At 45.1% G+C, this 19,227-nt stretch overlaps 1 protein-coding gene across 2 annotated transcripts in view; it reads right to left on the minus strand.

Annotated features, from left to right (window-relative positions):
• Nucleotides 1-648: 648 nt before the first annotated feature.
• Nucleotides 649-19,227, minus strand: part of tanc1b (tetratricopeptide repeat, ankyrin repeat and coiled-coil containing 1b) — an 84,871-nt gene continuing 66,292 nt past the window's right edge. For both annotated transcript variants that reach the window (XM_079276747.1, XM_079276748.1), the window contains 14 exons: nt 17,966-18,573; nt 16,319-16,427; nt 15,964-16,086; nt 13,327-13,563; nt 12,968-13,153; nt 12,169-12,247; nt 7,596-7,729; nt 7,181-7,304; nt 6,864-7,039; nt 6,566-6,698; nt 5,686-5,777; nt 5,014-5,160; nt 3,434-3,534; nt 649-3,325 (listed from right to left, as the gene is read on the minus strand). In XM_079276747.1, coding sequence (XP_079132873.1) covers nt 1,750-3,325; nt 3,434-3,534; nt 5,014-5,160; nt 5,686-5,777; nt 6,566-6,698; nt 6,864-7,039; nt 7,181-7,304; nt 7,596-7,729; nt 12,169-12,247; nt 12,968-13,153; nt 13,327-13,563; nt 15,964-16,086; nt 16,319-16,427; nt 17,966-18,573 — 3,825 coding nt within the window. In that variant the 3' untranslated portion in view covers nt 649-1,749. The remainder of the gene's footprint in view (nt 3,326-3,433; nt 3,535-5,013; nt 5,161-5,685; nt 5,778-6,565; nt 6,699-6,863; nt 7,040-7,180; nt 7,305-7,595; nt 7,730-12,168; nt 12,248-12,967; nt 13,154-13,326; nt 13,564-15,963; nt 16,087-16,318; nt 16,428-17,965; nt 18,574-19,227) is intronic.

Below are 19,227 nucleotides of genomic sequence, written 5' to 3' on the forward strand. Positions count from 1 at the left end.
ATGACTAATATTTGATACAGTTACTTGAAGCAACACGATGTAACTGAATTAGAAATAAGACATTTCCTCTTAAATAAGAGTTGAATTCACAATAAACTAAACGCACCACTGTTCAATACACTTAGAGTAGCGTTTGACTGTTCTCTACTTGTGCTACTGTTAGCTTATGTTGTAGTTCTTCCATTATCCTACAAGGAATGGTCACTTTTCTGTCTCTTACAAATGAAAAGTTCAATTCAGGAACAATAAAGAAAAGCCTCAATCTGATGAATATACGAGTTACTGTAGATCTGATATGACCATCAAGCGGTGGCTAATGTCAGCTACACTTTACATCGCTATTGCTGCGTCACTTCGTTGACCCTTCTCTACTCTTGCACTACATTTTAGCATTTCACAGTTTATCCCAAATAGAAACGCAAACACTGAAATGCATGTGCCATTGTCCTGTAGTTCCCGTGTGTGGCCACAGAGGCCGCTGTTGAGCAAATCTTAGCCCTGCTTTATTGATCCTTTTTGGCAGCAAAACGGCTGCACAATGATTACCCTCTTTAGGCTCATGATAATCATGAAGTCCTCTTACCTTGGGCAGACTTGTGTTTTCGAATAAAAGTCAGTAGACCCGTTTGTTTTTTCCTCAGTGGGTCTTTATTTCTCTCCCATGGTGGCTATGGCAGTAATGTTCTATGACAGTATGTGATCACAGCTAATAAAGCTCACAATACTGAAAACATGGCAACAATTGCATTTAACGTACATATTAAAATAGAGCTAATGGCGCTGCGCCCCGAAACCGTTTTTATGGATTTGTTTTTACTCTGTGATACAAACTGCAATTGTAGCATACACTTAAACTCAACGGTATCGAGAATCATTAAATGTCTTCTTAGCTGTGCAAAAATAACTATATAAAATATATTGCTTTTACAATTAACGAAGCCATTGGCGCTGTAAATAAATTAAACTAGACCGCAACAACAAGCCGATACAGAAAGGATTTCAATTCAATGTTAATGGTGATTTATATAATGTACAAACATTGAACAAACGGGGTTTCTTTAGAACCTCAACAACTTTTCAACAACATTGTGCATAAAACTCAAAACACACAAGTCTCAATTTGTCAATACACTGAACATAGATCTTGACAGAAAAGAAGGCAAAAATACATATTTATATAATATACACAAGAGGATCTACAACATCCTTTGTAAAACACAGGAATGCCCGTTCTTACACCTTCACTGAGGCCTCTTCTCTCAGCACCATGGACGTAATGAACACAGTTCAAACCCCATTTCACGCTCCCCTAAACTGGCTCTGTAATAACATTATGCTGTAACTGAACATGTTGTTTAAGCACTTGAGCGGCCTAAGTGTGTATAAAGTGCTCGCTGTCACCGTTGCGTTGATGAGGACTGTACATTACATGTCCAAATACTTCCTTCAGTGCAATGTTTCCAGCTTGGCTGAATGACGGCCGACATGTTGTCATGTAACAGAAGCTGACAGCCACAAGCGACAGGTCGGGAGGAGGAAAAAAACTATCTGGAGCATTCAGTACACCGCCTGCAGTCCGTGTATTCACACAGGAAAACAAACGGCTTGCAGGCCGTACTTCATGCAAGGCTTTAAAAGAGAGACTATTGGGTTTGGGGTTTGGTTAAAAAGAAATGAAACAACTCCTCACTTGAGATTTTTGCTTGTTTGTGTGCGCTGTGGACTGTAGGAAAGATAAAACAAACATCTCTACACATTCGACTCTATAAACGATCGCTTTGGTTTCATTGAAGCGCCGTGTATGGCGGGATTATCTCGGGCGAGGCCAGGCTGCTTGGGTTTGCTGTCCATGAACGAGTGCGGCATCGCCATCGCTGGCTTGGACTCTTTGTAACAGTTGGCGGCTTGGCAGAACTTCTCCGTGAATTCCTTGGCGTGCATGCCGTTTTGTAAGCTACTCATCGCCATAGCACCCTGAGGTGGCGGAGGTTTGTGCTGCTCCTGGTAAGTGCTCACTGTTTTGGCGTACGGCAGCTCGCAGTCGACGGGCAGCAGCCCCATTGCTGACATGTTGTGACACACTAGACCGTCAGACGAGTGGTTCAGCCAGCTGCGGCCCGCGGATTGCAAACCGTGGTGCTGCTGATGCTGCTGCTGCTGCTGTTGAAGTTGCTGTTGAAGTTGCTGTTGAAGTTGCTGCTGTTGGAGGAAGCGTGCCGTCTTGTCAATTATGCCCATGAAGGGTCTGGGTTTGTACTCCGTTGCAGAACCGGCCTGTTGGCTGTGCTTCGTTTTGTCAGAGATCTTGGTGCGGACATCAGGGCCCAGCTTGCCGCTGTCCGACTGACTGCTGCTGGACGCCAGGCTACTGGTGGAACTGGACACGCGCATGCTGCCGCTGCTGCCGCCTCCCTGGGATCCTTCCTTTCCTGGGTCACTGTGGTTCCCCTGAGGTCCGGGACCAGAGCAGGCCAAACCATCCAGGGAGGCCGCAGAGTGGACAGACAACCGGTCTTGCCCCTTGCTGCAGGATGAGTAGGAAACCTGGGAGGAATGAAGGCTCTCGTTTTCACAGCTGTGACCCGCGGAGGCGGCCGCCAGCGACACGCGGTTCCCGTACACAGGCTCGTCAGCTGGGGGCGGCAGAGGGCTGATGTCGATGCCTGGGCCCGGCTTCAGCATGCTGGACATGTGTCGGCTCGGTAAGGGACTGGAGGGAGCGTACTGAGATCTGGCCCCTGCCACGCGGCCCCCCGCGGCTCCTCCCCCGACCTGCATTGAGCTCATATGCTGGTTGGTCTTGACTATCTGGGCTTGCTTGGTCGGCTGCAGGACCAGGCCCTGCTGGGCCAGCGCCTCCCGGTGCTCTCGAGGGTACCGGCGGGGGGGAAGCCTGCTGGGGCCTGGGGGTGAGCTGGGGCTCAGACTCTGATGTCCCAAACTGTTGCTGACAGGCGGCTCAGGGGGTACGACTCTGTTGTGGGAATAACTGTTCTGTGACCAGCAGGCTTCAGTTGTTCTGTCGTGCAGCGAGGCCTCTGGCTCCTCCTCCTCCTCCTCCTCCAGGATGTCTGTTTGTCCTTCCATGCTCCTGGCTAGGCTGTGCTTTGAAGGGTCCTCCTGTCCTTCGGCTTGCTCCTGGTCCGACTCGTGGCCTCCAGACGCCTGGCTGGAAGCAGCTGCAGCCCCAGCGACTCCTTTCGTCTGAGCGCGCTGCATCTGTTTACACTCGTCTTCTACTCGAGCCAGCAAACGACGGATTTCCCGGTTATTGGGGCACAGCTTGGCTGCTTCATGCAGGTCGGCCAGGGCCGCCGTAAACTGCCTGTGGGATCGGAGAAAGAATGAAGAGGAACATTGTTTGCCGGATCCAGACAACATAATTCACCACTAATAACGACCACAGGAGCTGTTCTGGAGCTCAATAGTTTACCTGCTGCTTCTTTTAGCTCTCGCTCTGGCGTAGTAGGCCTCATAGGATTTGTGTTTCAGCTCCAGCGCTTTCGTTGCAAACTCCTCAGCCATCCCAAAATCCTACAAGAGGAGCAGAATCAATAAATCAGTGAGCCAAATGATATTCAAGCTCGATTTCAAATCACAGAAATAAAGATTCTAGAACACACAGCGCACACGTTTTCGTCCTTGTTGCTCGTTTTGTTTATTGCTTTCAAACTAAGTAATGACAGCATTTGACCCATGCTACATCTCCAGACACCCCGGGTGCTGTTACTCTAGAAACACACAACAGACGACCTCGTGGTGCCCATTTCCCCCCAATCGCCCTCTAGCTCTTGGGATGTAATCACATTATCAGCTGGTTTGCTACAAATGTCTTCCTGCTACATTTGTAACTAGGACTCATGACTACACGAAGACGTATGTAAACAAACAAAGAGCTTTTCTGTAGAAACAATTATGCAGAAACAGCTTAGAAATCCTCATGTTTGCTTCAGTCATTTTTTAGAAAAATGTCAAGTCCTCCTGCAATAGTTATGAATTCATCATTCTGTGAAATCTCTCTTCTCGGCCCAGAAACTCTGGCTGAGTGAGCAGACAGGCCGGCACGTGCAGGAATTGAAAAGATTTCAGGGGATTTGAGTCCAGTGGGCTTGCAGCTTCCTCCCGGTTACCATCTGAACACTAACGAGCTTCCCCTGCCCACACATGCTCAACTCATTCCACAAGATGGAGGCTTAGTGTCTGATTTATCTTTGCCTAAAACATTGCAAAACAAATACTCCTCAGAACATTTTTCGCTTTGAATGAATGGAAAGCCATCGTGGCAGATGTTGGGTGGTCAGTTAGAGAGGCAGTGGGCAAATTAACACATTACGAAATCATCCACAGGTATTATTATACACCAGTTCCACTTAAAGAAAATGGGACTCAACTATTGCTGGAAGTGTAAAAGTGAAAGAAGGACTTTTTTTCCCCGTCATGTGAGAATGTTCCTTTGATTCTTTTTCTGGAAGCAAGTTAAGTATCAGCGCGGCTGCAGAGGCCACTGGCAGAATCTCCCCAGCTGTGCTCATTAGGAGACTGGACTCTTCTACCAACAGGTATGACTTTTGGACTTGCACTGGCAGACTTTATTGCTGCTTCAAGGATCGTTCTCTGCCATTTGAAGAGCTGGACACAAAAAATGGTCTTGCTGAATGTTTAAAATCGATGACAGACATTGCCCCTTTTGAAGCTCTAATTACCAGGACTAATAACTGTTGTTAGATTTTTATTTTCACTCGTCTGATGAGATGTGGTCTCTTCTCTTACGTGTTCTACTTCAGCCATTACGTTTGCATGTATTCAAAGAGTTAATAAAACAACTAACTACAGAAAACGGTGCATTCTTCAGCAAATCTTAATATATTGATGCCCCGTGATACTCATTGCTCACTTACAAATAAAACTGGTGAGTGAAGCGCCTTGTATAAACATCATTAAAGGATTGAGCTAAGAATAGCAGCACTGGCAGAGGAACAAAGACCAAAGTGGAGTGTCACTTGAGAGGCTTACATTGGTTTTTCTGCGACAGCGGGAGAGATTGAGGTACAGAGAGACCCTCAGGTCTTTAAATGCCTTCAGGTCATCGCCAAAGCCTTCTCTGGGAAACTTCCTCAGGGCGTACTGGTACCTCTGGGCCGCCTCCTTCATCTTCCCTTTCTGGAGGACAAACATGGAGGGCAAACATGCAGTGAAGAAGAGGACAGAACCAGAAGGAGAACGTGGGGGGAGAGGAGAGAAGCAGGGCAGAGGTATCCGCCAGATACTCCTGCAAAGCTGTTCTCCGGCTTGAGCCGTCTCTTCTCATCAATCTCACACACACACACACACACACACACACACACACACACACACACACACACACACACACACACACACACACACACACACACACACACACACACACACACACACACACACACACACACACACACACACACACACACGTTTGTCCTTTCTCCCACAAGCTCGATCTGCTAAATGCTCGGCATCGATCATGGCTCCTTTTGTTAAGTGGTGCGGAACATACACATCTATTCATTTTCTGCATTTAACTGAGCGAGACAAAAGGATGGTTGTCACTTCAATGAAATCACCGAATAATAACTCAGAACAGCTGGGCAGATAAGGAACATGAAACCTTTCATTGAGACAGAAAAGTGCTTTGAAAAGTATTTGATTTGCCTTGTAGAGTAGGTTTCCCTCCTCCATCAGCTTCTGAAGGAGGATGATCAGGATGTCAGGCTTGGAAGTAGCCATGGCCCAAGCTGCGTTCCCTGTGGTTGCAAGAGGGGGAAAGAGAGAAGAAGAGAGGCATGTTGTTGTTACTGGTGCCAACAGGAGGTCACTGTATTCTCTGGAAATTGGTACAAGGTAAAGTTACCTAAAGATTGTACCTGATCGATCGTAAGGTGACGTTCTGTAGCCTTAGTTTATTGAAGGCGGTTAAGAAAGAGTTAGGAGGGAGAGAGCGGAGAGAAAAGAGGTCATGCAAGAGAAGTCATTGGTAGTGAAAGGAAAAGGTGTTAAGTGTTTTGTGACCATATATAATTATGTGTCAATCAGCTTGAAATGGCCTTTTGCGATTTCAGCAGTAAATGCATTTTAAACTGTGCTGAAAGAAAATGAAAGGGTTCTACACATGACCCAGATAGCTCTATGAATGTCATTCAGGTGATAAGTCACTTTCTTAAATTAGCCAAGCAGAGCATGCGGGAGACGAGGAATGACACACACACATGAGTAAAAGTGAGCATACACACACACATACACACACACACACACACATGCTGAACAGCGAGTGAAAATCAGGAATGGAAACAGGGTTTCTCCGGAACATTCCAATTAAATCTGATCTCATTCTTAGTGCCATAAGATACCGAGCAGACAGAAACAAACTCGACTCTGTTTGTTGATACGTGAACAAACTTCCCAAACCAAAGACACTTTCTATTGACCACAGGAGTAGCAAACTAACAAACTAACTGACAGCACAGAGTATCTGCACCAGCACCAGTAGGTTGCACGCCTGGACATAGAGGGGAAAGAGAAGCTTTGTGCTTACCCAGCTTGGCCCCTTTCTTCAGCAGAGTCACCACCACCGACGTGTTCCGACAGCCTATGGCTCTGTCCAGAGGCCTCATCCCACTGTAGTCTACGTGCTCTATCACTGCTCCTCTCTCCACCAGATACTGGACCTACACGAGAGCACCAACAGTTTAAAAAGCTCGGTGTTGACAGTCATGAGCTGGCCTAACGCAGAACGGTACGTGTGCAATAATGGCCGAGAGACGCTCTCAGGTAAGGCTAAATGAAGTATGGTGTGTTGGTGTTTTGGGGCGTTTTAAACTATTTCCACTTACAATCTCTGCATCTCCATAGAAGGCAGCGAGGTCCAGCGGAGTCCGTCCGTTCTTGTCTGTGTGGTCGATGACCGCGCCTTTCTCCACCAAAAACTGCACTACGTTCTTGTGTCCTTTTAAACATGCCCAGCTCAGGGGGGTCAGTCCCTCCTTGTCCATCGAAGTCAAAGATGCACCTTTGAAACAAAACAATGGTCATTAAATACTTCATATTCACACATTCCGCTAATTGAATACAGCCAGCCAACACGTGGTCATTTCCCGGTGAATGATGGCATCAACGGTGGATGCTCTGTGGTGCTGATGTTGCAGCTCACCTTTGGAAAGCAGAAACTCTACGGTGCTCAGGTGACCCTCGCAGGCCGCCACCATGAGTAGAGTCCTGCCCTGCTTGTCGCTGATGTTAACATCAGCACCGTGCTGCAACAGCAGCTCTGCAATCTAGGACACAAGTCGGTCAGAGACCAGGCATCAAACACATCCAGGTGCACAGAGCTCACTCTCATCAGTTTGTTTTAGCAGGGACACGTGACCGTGTGTCAGGAACCAATTGGACCAGCGATAGCTCGAAGGGCGGGACATAAAAGTCAACCTATGCAACAATACAACAGCACACACGGTTCCTTAGAAGAAGACAATGGTGAGGTGTGATTGTGCTTTGAGGCAGTGTGATTGCTGTGGACACAGAGGGACAGTTTGTCTGACGCAAAAGAGCAACTCGGCGCGTCTCACCTGCCAGTGTCCCTGTCTGACGGCGCAGAATAGAGCAGACACCCCCCGCCGGTTGACCTGCTGCACCACCGACCCCTGCTCCAACAGGAAGCTGCAGACCTCCATCTTCCCCCGGCCGGCTGCTGCCGTCAAGGCTAAAGAGAGGACGAAGGAGGAGCTGTTAAAATCTTTATTTAGATCTGTACAGAGGAGCAACTTAAGGTAAGGATACAGCACAGTGGTGAGATAGGAGTGGAATGTAAAGCCTCGCACTCAACGCTAAGCCAGAGGGGATACAGTAAACATGACAACATGTACAGTACACAGAGACTTATTCTGTGCACGAGCAACATCAAGGGTCTTTAGTAACCCACGTGTGTGGAAAAGGAAAGACGTGGCTCTCAATACTCCCAGAATCCCTCCTGTTCTTCAAAGACGAGCAGAGAAAAGCCGGCTAATGCTTGGTGCTAATTGAGTTTAAAAACAGACAATTACGTTACGCTTATTAAACTTATTAAAATTCTGCCTCGAGCTCCCCGGGCCTTGTACAGAGAGAGAGAGACGAGAACCCACTCATTTTACGCATCGGCAGACAAACATTAGACAACAGAGTCAAACAATTGTGCTAAACACACGTTCTTATTTATATTTTGTGTCTTTTTCAGAAGACGATGAAGTGGATTTAACTGTGTCTGATTCATTTCCAACAAAAAGAAGAAAATGCGTGCTTTGTATTCGGGTTCTGTGAAGAAATCAAAGACGGATTCTTGAAATGTTCAACGCTCGCAGTTGGTCGGCTGCTGCTGGCGTACGGCAGCAGATGGGCCGCTCTTAAATGAGCGCTGGTTGTGAAAACAGAGTGAGATCCGCCGTAAGAATCGCAACCCAGCTCTGCTCTCATAGTCACCTCGGAGAGAGTTGAGGTGCCGCCGAGCCTCCATATCTGACTGACACCATCCATCTGGATGAACAGTCCTGAGAGGCAAACAACCCCGCCCCCTCCATCTGCTGCAGAGATGCAGCTCGGTGAAGAACAATGATTTTGAGAAGCTACATTTAGTTGGGGCTCCAGAGAGCAACATCAGCAGCACCTGGGTTCCACTAATCAAACTCTCAACCGCTCAACGTTGAAAGCGACGCCTGTTTTTACATCACGCCGTGTATTCTCAGAAGTATTCCATACGTTCCCATATCTGGAGCATCTCAGCATCCCTGCTCTTTGAGCTCTCTTTTCCACATTTGGTCATTTATCGTTTCAGTTTGACTTGCCACTTCCTGTCTGATCTTGCCTTATTTGATCTTATCACGCGTGTTGTAAGCTATTCATCAGCCTCGTCTCAACTCTGCTCTTCCTACTCGTGTAGACCACCTTCAAAGAGAGACTCTGAATCACCATCTGATAAAACAGCTTTACAAAGTAAACACATAATAACGTCCTTATCCACCACCACTCCACTACTAGCCTGGAGGAAGCCAAGACATACTAACAAGAACGAAGAGGTTGTGACTCGGTGTTTTAGTAAAAACTTTGCAGATCCATTAAGCAACATGGAGCTGTTTTACCAACACTGATTAAAGGCTCTAAATCAGGGGTCTCAAACTCCCGGCCCGCGGGCCGAATCCGGCCCGCCACGTCATTTTATGTGGCCTGCGAATCCACCAGCAAAAAAAAAAAAAAGAAGTTTTAAAAAAAATGTATAATTTTTTTTTTTTTTTAAGTTAGACTTGATAATAAAAATATCCCCGTAGTCGAAATTATGAGCTAGAAAGTCATAATGATGAGATACTTAAACATACAAGCAGCTCTTTGGCTGGTTACTGTACATTTGAAATGGAAATGTATTGCGAGTACATTGAAGACTACTTTAAACGTGGCTTTAAAACACATGAAATACTTCACGTGGGATTGTGCAAACGCACCCTTGAAAGGATTTTAAACATTGAACAAAGTTATTGTAATAACTTGTGTTTGATATTTTCTTTAATAGTTTGATCTTTGATAGAGTAATGTGGGTTTCTTAACCCTAAATTAAAAGGATTTAAGTTATAATAACAGAAATGTGCTTAAATATAGTTTTACATTTATATAACTGCATGTACAATATTTTAACACTTGAATAAACAATAATCAAATGCAGAGAGAGTTATTGACCAATATGTTAGGAGTAGTTACATTTACACAGTCTTACATTTACAACCGGCCCTTTGAGGGCGACCGTGATGCTGATGTGGCCCGGAGTGAAGATGAGTTTGAGACCCTTGCTCTTTATCATACTTTATCAGTAGTTTAGTTTCTAAACTCATAAATAATGAAGTACGATTCGATTATGGACGAAATGTCCATTACAAAAGTAAATATAATATAGCCTGTGAGACAAATATAAATATAGCCTGTGAGACAAGTTATCTTTTCATCAGTTAACACGGGGTTGGCTTCAGCGCTCATAGTAAAATGCAGGTGTTTGTCACTTGATGCGAGAATAAAGAGCATCTTTTCCTCAGGCACCTGAGCAGACCCACAAATAGCTGCCTGGGTTAGCTCATGCTGCGCTCTTGTTGTACAGTTAGAGACACTTGCGCTCGTCGTACACATGAAATAATCCAGCAGAGGATGAAAAGACCTGGAGTGCATTTTAAACTGCTCATATCCGGATTGTGTCCCCTGTATTTAAGCCATTCTGACTACAGTGTTAAGAGCAGAGCGCCGTTTTGAAAGAAAGCGAGATCAGCATGAACATACAAACTCAACAAAGACGAGCACCGCCCACCAAAATGAATGCTCAATTCCAAAGAAAATTGGGATCCTGTCTCAAATAACAGAAATACATATATTCGTTTTTTAAGATGCTTATGAAAATGACAGAGGACGGTCTGTACCCATCTGTACATTACAGGGGACAGAAACAACTCAATGATCATGAAATGATCCACGATTTACAAAAGATGACTCTCCTGCAGCACGAGGACTTGTTGATCTTTGCCTTGAGACAATCCTCCCGCTGTGTTTTCACCTCAATGATCCTTAGCAGGTGAATTACCTTTATTTGCATAATAAAGAGTTTTGCATCCTAAGAGGGCAGATTGAAAAGATGGAGATTCCACAGATGTGCAATTCAATCTGCCTCCATTTTAAAACACAGCAGACAGTGGGCCTATTTGCATAGAGATGTAATATTCCATTGAATTTTAAATATGGAATACATCTTCCCAGAGACGGGTTGTTATCGGAGGCTTGTTTTGGAGACAGCGATGAATGGGCGGTGTCAGAGGGGATATTGCAGGGACTTCTCTGCATCAGAGCGCAGACTGTTACCAGGTCGGGTTATTAAATCTGCACGCTGAATGGTAGAAAAGGGATTTGAAGTGAAACCGAGACTTAATATAGTGCTTGCTCATTTCTGTTGTTTGCATCCAGCCAACATGGGCACAGTCATTTTCTCATGAACTCCTCTACAAAGCTGCATCTCTACCTGTAATACACCACGAAATGTTCATTATACGTCTGCAGAAAATGCAGCAACAAGAACGCAGGTGTTACGATTGTCCAGTCATATCAGTGGAAACAGAGCAGCAGTTCCACAGGGGAGTAATTCAGGGGGACGACTCTTTGTCCCAGGACTGTAATAAGGTCTGAAGTCCTGCAGTCATTTAGCAGGACACAAGCACCAGTTAACCACAGTGTGGACAGCCTCTCCGCTCACAGGCTGACCTACATTCCTGTAGCACCAAACTTCTTGCGAATAAACCCTGCTGGCTTACAACTGAGACAGACATAAAGAGACTATTATTAAAATTCTCCCTTTGTAAAAAGCTATTCTAGTGCGATTGTGATCGTGCACAACAAAAGCATCAAACGCTAAACGAGAAGGGGTACGATATGAACATTTACAGCTTGGATTACTTGAGTCTCAAAGCAAAAGCTCACATCGAAGATGAGAGGCAAACATTTCAAACGTGTCCAATATTTCAAAACGTCACGACAAATATTGCAGCTCTAAGCCTGCATGTGTCTGAAACTTAGATGATGTCTCAGAAATATTTTTAGGACTTAAACTCAACATTAATCAGGCAGCAGCACAAACTAACCAGAGAGGAAAAAAAGGTTCCGCTAATGTCAACAACTAAATCGAAGTGGACGATAAACAACATGTAATTTGTAAACCGTTTCTACCTGAACGTGGTCTTCAATATATACAACATCTGGTGGAGTAACTTCAAAATGTCCAAACTGTTGTAACATAGAGCCCCCAAGGGATACTGGAGCTGAAGTCCAGCGGCATGTTGGGAAATCTTTGTTCAAAGGAAAATGCTGTGTCGACCAAACTCAAAGCAGAAACCCACATGAGCCACAATAAGTAATGCATTTACCAGAAAGCCCAGGAAAACGTGAAACGGCCGTAAAAATGCGCACACATTTGGGATGGGCGACCTCCACATCAAACAGAGAAGCACTACTTTGCAGAAGAGAGAGAGAGAGAGAGATGCACGACCCTCCACTGCAGCATGCAATAACAGCAGCGAGGTCCGGAATGTTAAAACAGCAGGTGATGATACAAGGGAGCCACCTAATGCAAAAAGATGGATGAAAACATACCTGTCTCTCCCCACAGAGTGTCATGGCTATCAATTTGCACAGCATGCTCATTATTCAATGCCAGCAAGCCTCTCACAACCTGCCAAAAAACAGAAACTTGGATTAATGGCATACTGTTCCAGCATAAGATATCAAATAAATCTTCAGGAGGTGATACAACGTGCTAATTCTGTAGAAGAATGGCAACCAATGGGATACCGCTGGCTGAGAAAAGTCTTAGAAATGAATCACAGCAGACTAGAGGGCCGCTCGTCCCTGAACCACTGCAGGGGGGTTATGTGAGCTGAGTCCAATCTGATTACTACTTTGACTTTAACGGGGCCTCCTTCTACATGTGGGTTGACAGCTTAGCTCGGCCCAGTTCTGTTATTTCTGAGCCGGGCCTCAGGATCCCATTCCGACTAATGAGGAAGCCAAAATACACCTTAAGCCTGCATCACACCTGGGCATGCGATCCCTGAATCCTGCCTTCAGACATACACGGCTCAAGTCTTCTTCACTGAGAACAAGATGTAGTCAGATTGTATCTGTAGCTACCTCTGCTTTCTGGAATATTTTGTGGAAGGTGGTTGTGAAAACCCACAGGGAAGGATAGCGGTGCTGCTGTAAAGTAAGTGTTAAACGTGGCGTGCATTTTCCAAAATATGTTGTGTCAAATATGTCTCTTTTTGTAGTCATTAATCATATTATCATATTCTCAGGTCCATTAATTGCTTTTACTGTACGTGGTGAGGGTGCTGGAGGTAAAACACGTGCATGTGCATGTGCATGTGCATGTGCATGTGTGTGTGAGTCAGACCTGTGTGTGTCCCATGCTGGACGCCGCTATCAAAGCCTGCTGCAGAGCTTTGTTCTTCAGAGCACAGTCCTGCTGCTGCCCCTCAGCGCTCCATTCTACCTCCAGCAGGTACTGGATAATCTCTGGGTGTCCTCGGAGAGCAGCGTGGACCAGAGCACACTGGCCACTCTTATCTACATGATCAACCTGGTGGGAATAAAACACAGGTATAAGTGTACTGTATGTTGGAATAGCTTTTGAGTTATGTACCGCAGCAATGCGGCTGAGATAAGTCTGTGCAGATAAGACACGACTTCAGCCTGAAAACAGTTGACTTTCGATATTTCTAACGCATCTTTATTCATAAAAGGGCTCCTCACCTGGCCTCCCCTCTTGCAGAGCAGCATGACTAGTCCTAAGTGTCCTGCCGCGGCTGAGAAGCAGAGGGGGTTCATGCCATTTTCAGACACCACGTCGACGCTGGCCCCAAACTCCAGCAGCAGGAAGGCGATTTCCTGGTGACCGAGGTGGCACTGGACGCAGAGCACCGGCGCGTTGTTCAGGACCTCTGTGCGGTAATTCACGTTCGCACCACCAAGCATCAGCAGACGGCTCACCTGATTGTGCAAATGAAACGCAAAACACAGACAGCTGGTGTTGAAACAATGTTATCAAAGTGTTACCACTTGTGTATTATCTGAAAACAGTTCCTCATTCATAAGCCCTCTGATGTAAAAGGGCTTTTAATGTTTCCTTTTAACTGAGCTGAAGATGAATGGAATTGCAAAAAGGAGGAAACATAAGACAACATTCTGCATCCAGCCACATATCAGAAATCAAAAGTTTGCCTTAAGGGGCTTTACAGTAGCAAGTAGCAAAAATGCAACATGGAAAATCAGGATGACAAAATCGTTACATTAAAACATTTATGAAGAATATATGTGAAGGATCACGTGAATCCGTATGCACTCATTATTCCTCCTCAAATGTCCCTGAAGTACCTTCAAAGGTAGATAAAACATAAATTCCACACTATTCACCATGTTAATCAAAGGGATAACAGATCTTCTTGACTGACTGTGCATGTGAGGCCATGCAGTTTTCCCAACGTATGACTTTGTGAACAGCAGGTACAAGGACTAATTTAAACAGCAGCAGAACCTCGAGCTCAGGCTCTTACAACACAGTAGATGCTCTCCACCTAATTCCAATGCAAACGTGTTCATTGCTTTTGCTATTTAGTTTCAAGCAAAGGTCAGGCACCAAATAAAGTGGTCACATTCTACTGAATGCAATCATTACGTGAGTTATTCTCCTCCTCGATGAGGAAATCAATAATGAATGCTTCGTCAAACAGAACCACGGAGCCAAATTACTTTGAAATGAAACTGCGGATTTTTCGTTGGATGTCCGACGTGGAATGAATTAACAAGATTTTGTGTTTTCCCCAGAGGACAGAAGGAGGGGACTCTGTAAACGTCTCTTTGAGTGATGTTCTGCGTACACACAATAACTCGCAAACGGGCATTGAGGATGACAACGAGTGATGGAATATCACTGAAACACTATAATATGTGAAATAATTCAGCTTCAAGCTAGAATACATCATTGTGACATAATCTAGGAAAGGCCAATGACCCCCCACCCCCTCTCTCTCTCAAAAACAAAAGTGCAAGGGCTCCAAAAGCAACAAACCATTCGTAGAATATCCGAGAAGTCAAAAGTGTTACTGAACATCTGAATAAACACTAAAGTTAAATACTAAAGTTTATATTCACAGTAAAACAAAGCTTATTCTTGAATTATTCTCTGACCCTCATCCTTTGCCGACTCCTCAAGTTTCCTATGTTCTTCATCCTGGTGCACATTTCATCAACTTCCCAAATTTCCTGCAAACATTTTAAATTTTCCGTGTAGCTATTATGAGAAGAAGAATGCCCGGGAAATATCTGACACATGAATGGCTAATCACCGTGTGAAACAAATTAAATATTATTACGCTACCGGTACAAGATGTCAATTATTTTACATTTGGCCAAAGATGCAAAGTGAATGCATCGGCCTTCTTTTCTTGTCTTCTTGGGTCCAAATAAGCAGTTTGGAATCCAAACACTTAGAATTAACTGATGTAACACCGACGCACTCTTTTCACTTGCTCTAGTCTATACTCATTGCTTACATTAGCCACACACACACCTTACATCAATCATTGTCCTGAACATACTGAGTCACGTTCTTATCATTATCATACAAGTACAAATGGGACATATTACCAGAAGGACAAGAGATGCCAAAAGAGGGTAATGGGAGACAAATGGGAATTATTGCGAAATGTTATGAGAAAATGGGAAATGTGAGGAAAATAGCAAATGCTTCAAGAAGAAAAAATAGGCTTTTATATTTTTACAATCAGCCTGACTCTAATTATTTTTGTATTAATCTACACTTTTGCCTGCCAGTTAATGGTTTTTAATTTCAGTCTTAGGGATGAGAGACGGCCGTGGATCAAGGTAATGGTAAGAAACGGGAGGAATCGGTCTGGTTCCGATGAGCATCCATATATTGCTTTTTATGGCAGCTTGAAAAGTGAATCTCTTCTGAGCTCACATTCATCCCCATAAGTATGTGTAAAGAACAGAGCGTGACATTTATAATAATTCACAACTTAATTGCCATCTGTGGAATTGCAAGAGCGTTCAGGGAGGACATTTAAGTTCTTCAGATGTCACTAATAAAACCATGTATACGAATCACCGGTTTGAGTGGGATTTGAGAGTTTTAGGGACATCATTCTGGACTTTTTGATGAATCAATCAATTAACTATTAAGACCAAAAATCAAATAATTATCAAAATGAAAGTCTAAAATACCGGATTCCAGATCGATGTCCACAAATTGCTTAAAAACCCGGTAAAGTATAGAGAAGACGGAAGCAGCTGATGTTTCGTCATCTAATCGGCTGCTGGGCTGATTGTTTCAGGTCTAACTGACACACAGGAGCTGGAGAACACCTTTACCTTGACGTTGGGTGTGTAGAGATTCCTCAGGGAGGCCAAGGCTGCAGAAAGGCCGTCGGCACTGCAGCTGATCCACAAAGCCTGCAGCACACTGGATGAGACACCCGTTCTCTTACTCAGGCCCTGCACACACACACACACACACACACACCAATGCATATATGAATACACAAGGATTTAAACATACATAAAGTCAATGGCCTTGAGCTGAACAAGTGTTCCTCTTCTCATCTCGTGGGGTATCCTCTGGTGAACTACACTCAAACATGAATGAGTAAACAGAGAGTGAACACGTCCCAGAAGGGCTGGATTGTGGATGAATGCAGAGAGCATGTATGGGCTTCCTTAGCTGTACCTTGAAGATGTGTGCTTTGAGGATGTGGTGTCCCAGCTCCATCGTCTGCTGACGATTAAGTTTCCCCTCTTGGCGGGAAAGCATGAAAGCCATAAGAGCATGACCAGTCCTGGACGAGGAAACAACAGAGACGACACTCAGCTATGTACAAAGAATAGGTAACAAACAGAAGGACAGCAGAACACCAGGAGACCTACGTGTTCCTGTTGCTGTGGAAAAAAACTAATGTTCATAATATCGTCCTCATCTGGTCTTTTGCTTCCGCATAAACTTTCGATGCTATTTTTATTGCAATATATAAATCTACTGATCCATTTGGTGATCATCTGCCCCACGTCAACATGAAACTGCTCATTCATCGTGGTCGTGAAGAGCACCTTAACGAGTGAGTTAGGTATAGAATACCCCCATGAAGGATGGGGGAAGAGTGTAAAACCCCTGGGTTCTCCTTTCAATCTCCACTCAGGCACTCTGCCATCAATTAATGCCGAAGTTCATTAAAAGAACCGGCATGAATGCAGATCACTTTGATCTGGTTAAAATGATCTCTCTTCGTGGCTTTAGTCAGCATGTGCGTTCCCTTTTGCCAGACTCTCGAGTCTTTGTTTGGTAATGACGGAAGTTGGAACGGCTGTGAATGAGCAGAATATGAAAGCTGGTCCATTTAGAAACACCACTGTGTGAGCAGAGGTGATACTGACGCGCATCAGGGACGGGAAAAAAAAAAGCAAAGTGACATCATCCAAGTTATATATATTGTGAACGACTGAAGTCTCTAATGTGGGTGAGGGAGGCTCCAGAATTACAATTAGGTCGCATTACTAAAGCAGATACGGCCGTCTCACAGGGCGAGAAGGAAACAGAAGTAACCAATGAGAAGTCTCTGCCGATTGAAACATTTTTCCATATTAAAAAGGTATTCGTCGTTTTCAACTTTTAGTGAACAAGGACACATTGGCAGGAACACACACTAACAAACAGACTTAACAAAATGTATCCCGTGTATTTGGCTCTGTACTCTGTGTGCCAGTGGTGTTCTTGTGAATGTTGTTTGCTCGTGAGAAAATAAAAAATAAAAAGTTGCAAAACAGTACATAATAGCGACTGCATGATAAAAAAAAGTGGGTCGTTATGTTTCCAACAAACACCTGGAACATCTCAAAGCCAATGTCCTCGCTGGCTCCAAACACATGAATCATTCTGCACTTATTGAGGAGAACTTACTTCTCTACACACAAAGTCCTTCACGTCAGTGTACTAGTCATGCAAAGTGCTGGCCTTGATTCACATACTATTACCGGTAAGAACTAATACAGAACCACAAGTAGAAACTTCAGGGACAAATAACATGATTATTTGTCATGAGTGCCGTCTGCATAATATTTGTACTCAAAGGTCTGAATTCTAAACAGTTTACTGAGAAAGGAATGCTGTGAGGATATCGTGAAGAGCCTCCTACAATGTATTAATGTGCCTACTGTAATGTAATTATCATCATGGCCTGGTTTGTACTAACTGTGATGCGCTGCAAGAACATGTTTACGAGATGCACAACGAGACTTGTCGTGCCTGTAAAACCTCCCCACAATCCTCAGAGGAGAACCGCTGAGGTACTGCATGAGCTTAAAAAGTGCAACGAGGACTGACCTGGGGTCACAGAGGAAGTCTGTGCTCTCTCCATCAGCTCTCCACACCAGCCACTCTCTGAACGAGGGGTGGCAAAACATGCGCGTCTTGTCCCGCCGCTTGACGAGGAAGCACGAGAGCAACTCCATGCGCTGTTGGAAGTCCTCCCATTGCAGCTCCCCTTGGACGAAGACGGCGTTGATGGCCTGGAACAGCTGGTCGTCCGTCATGGGGTGCAGCGAGGCGAGCGCCACGTTGAGGATGGGCAGCGAGCGCTCGAAGGCCGAATTGGTCATGAACTTCATGTTGCACTGGAGCTGGTAGAGCTCGGCCAGCGAGACGGGCACCACTTTGTAGCTGGCGCTCTTGATCACCAGGTGACCTCTCTCAAACAGATCCAGGGTGAGTTTGAGATACAGGTAGGAACCCTGGCTGCGGGAGATCAGGTGGCTACTGAGCTTGCCGACTGTGGTCGGGTCGGCCTTGCCGTTCAGGCTGATATTGTTCATGATGTCCTTGCTGCCATTGATGCGGTACTGGATGTACGCGTTGAGGTCGTTGCTTATCTCCGCGTTGTCGGAAAAGTCGTCCAGGGAGACCTTGGAGAAGGGCAGAAGGCTCGTGATCTCCTATGGAAGAGACAGAGTAAAGACAGTCAGTAGATTCCCATGCTCTTTGCAAATTAGCCGATATTAATGAGAAAAATGTACCAATTCAATTTCAAGAAGTGGTTTTCTAGTTCTGCAGCATAAATTGCATTCCTTATTACCACAACAGACAAATAGAGGAATAATGGCTTGTGTGCGTTTATTATCAGAGGACCGTCTTTGAGCAGCAGGGGAGCAAACATGCTACGATATCAGGCCAAAGCAGACCCCTGTTACTGTTGGAAATGTGGCTGGGAGAATAAACAGGACTGGAAAAGTGAGTATTAAGAGGCAGGGGATGGATGGGATGGTGGGGGGGGGGGGGGGGGGGGGCAACAGGAACCCTTCTAACAGAGGTCTGAGCCAGAGCTCACATTTCAATCTATGTCCTGGGGGGAGTTTGAGAAATCAATGCACCTTAATCCTCCAATCCTCTGCCAGTCTGAGGCTAAAATAACATTGGCTCGGTGAGATAACACTTCACTCTTCCTCGTCATGACACGGTACTGCAAAATACACACACGTGTACGTGTGTCCACACATGCACAGAATCGCACTGATTGCAATCCACGAGGCGAGTGAAATGCTAGCAACACCTCACCGATAAGTCAGACATTAGTGCAGCAAGCCAAAGGC

Source organism: Melanostigma gelatinosum, assembly GCF_949748355.1.
Source record: "Melanostigma gelatinosum genome assembly, chromosome: 10".
In the NCBI taxonomy this organism is placed as follows: domain Eukaryota; kingdom Metazoa; phylum Chordata; class Actinopteri; order Perciformes; family Zoarcidae; genus Melanostigma; species Melanostigma gelatinosum.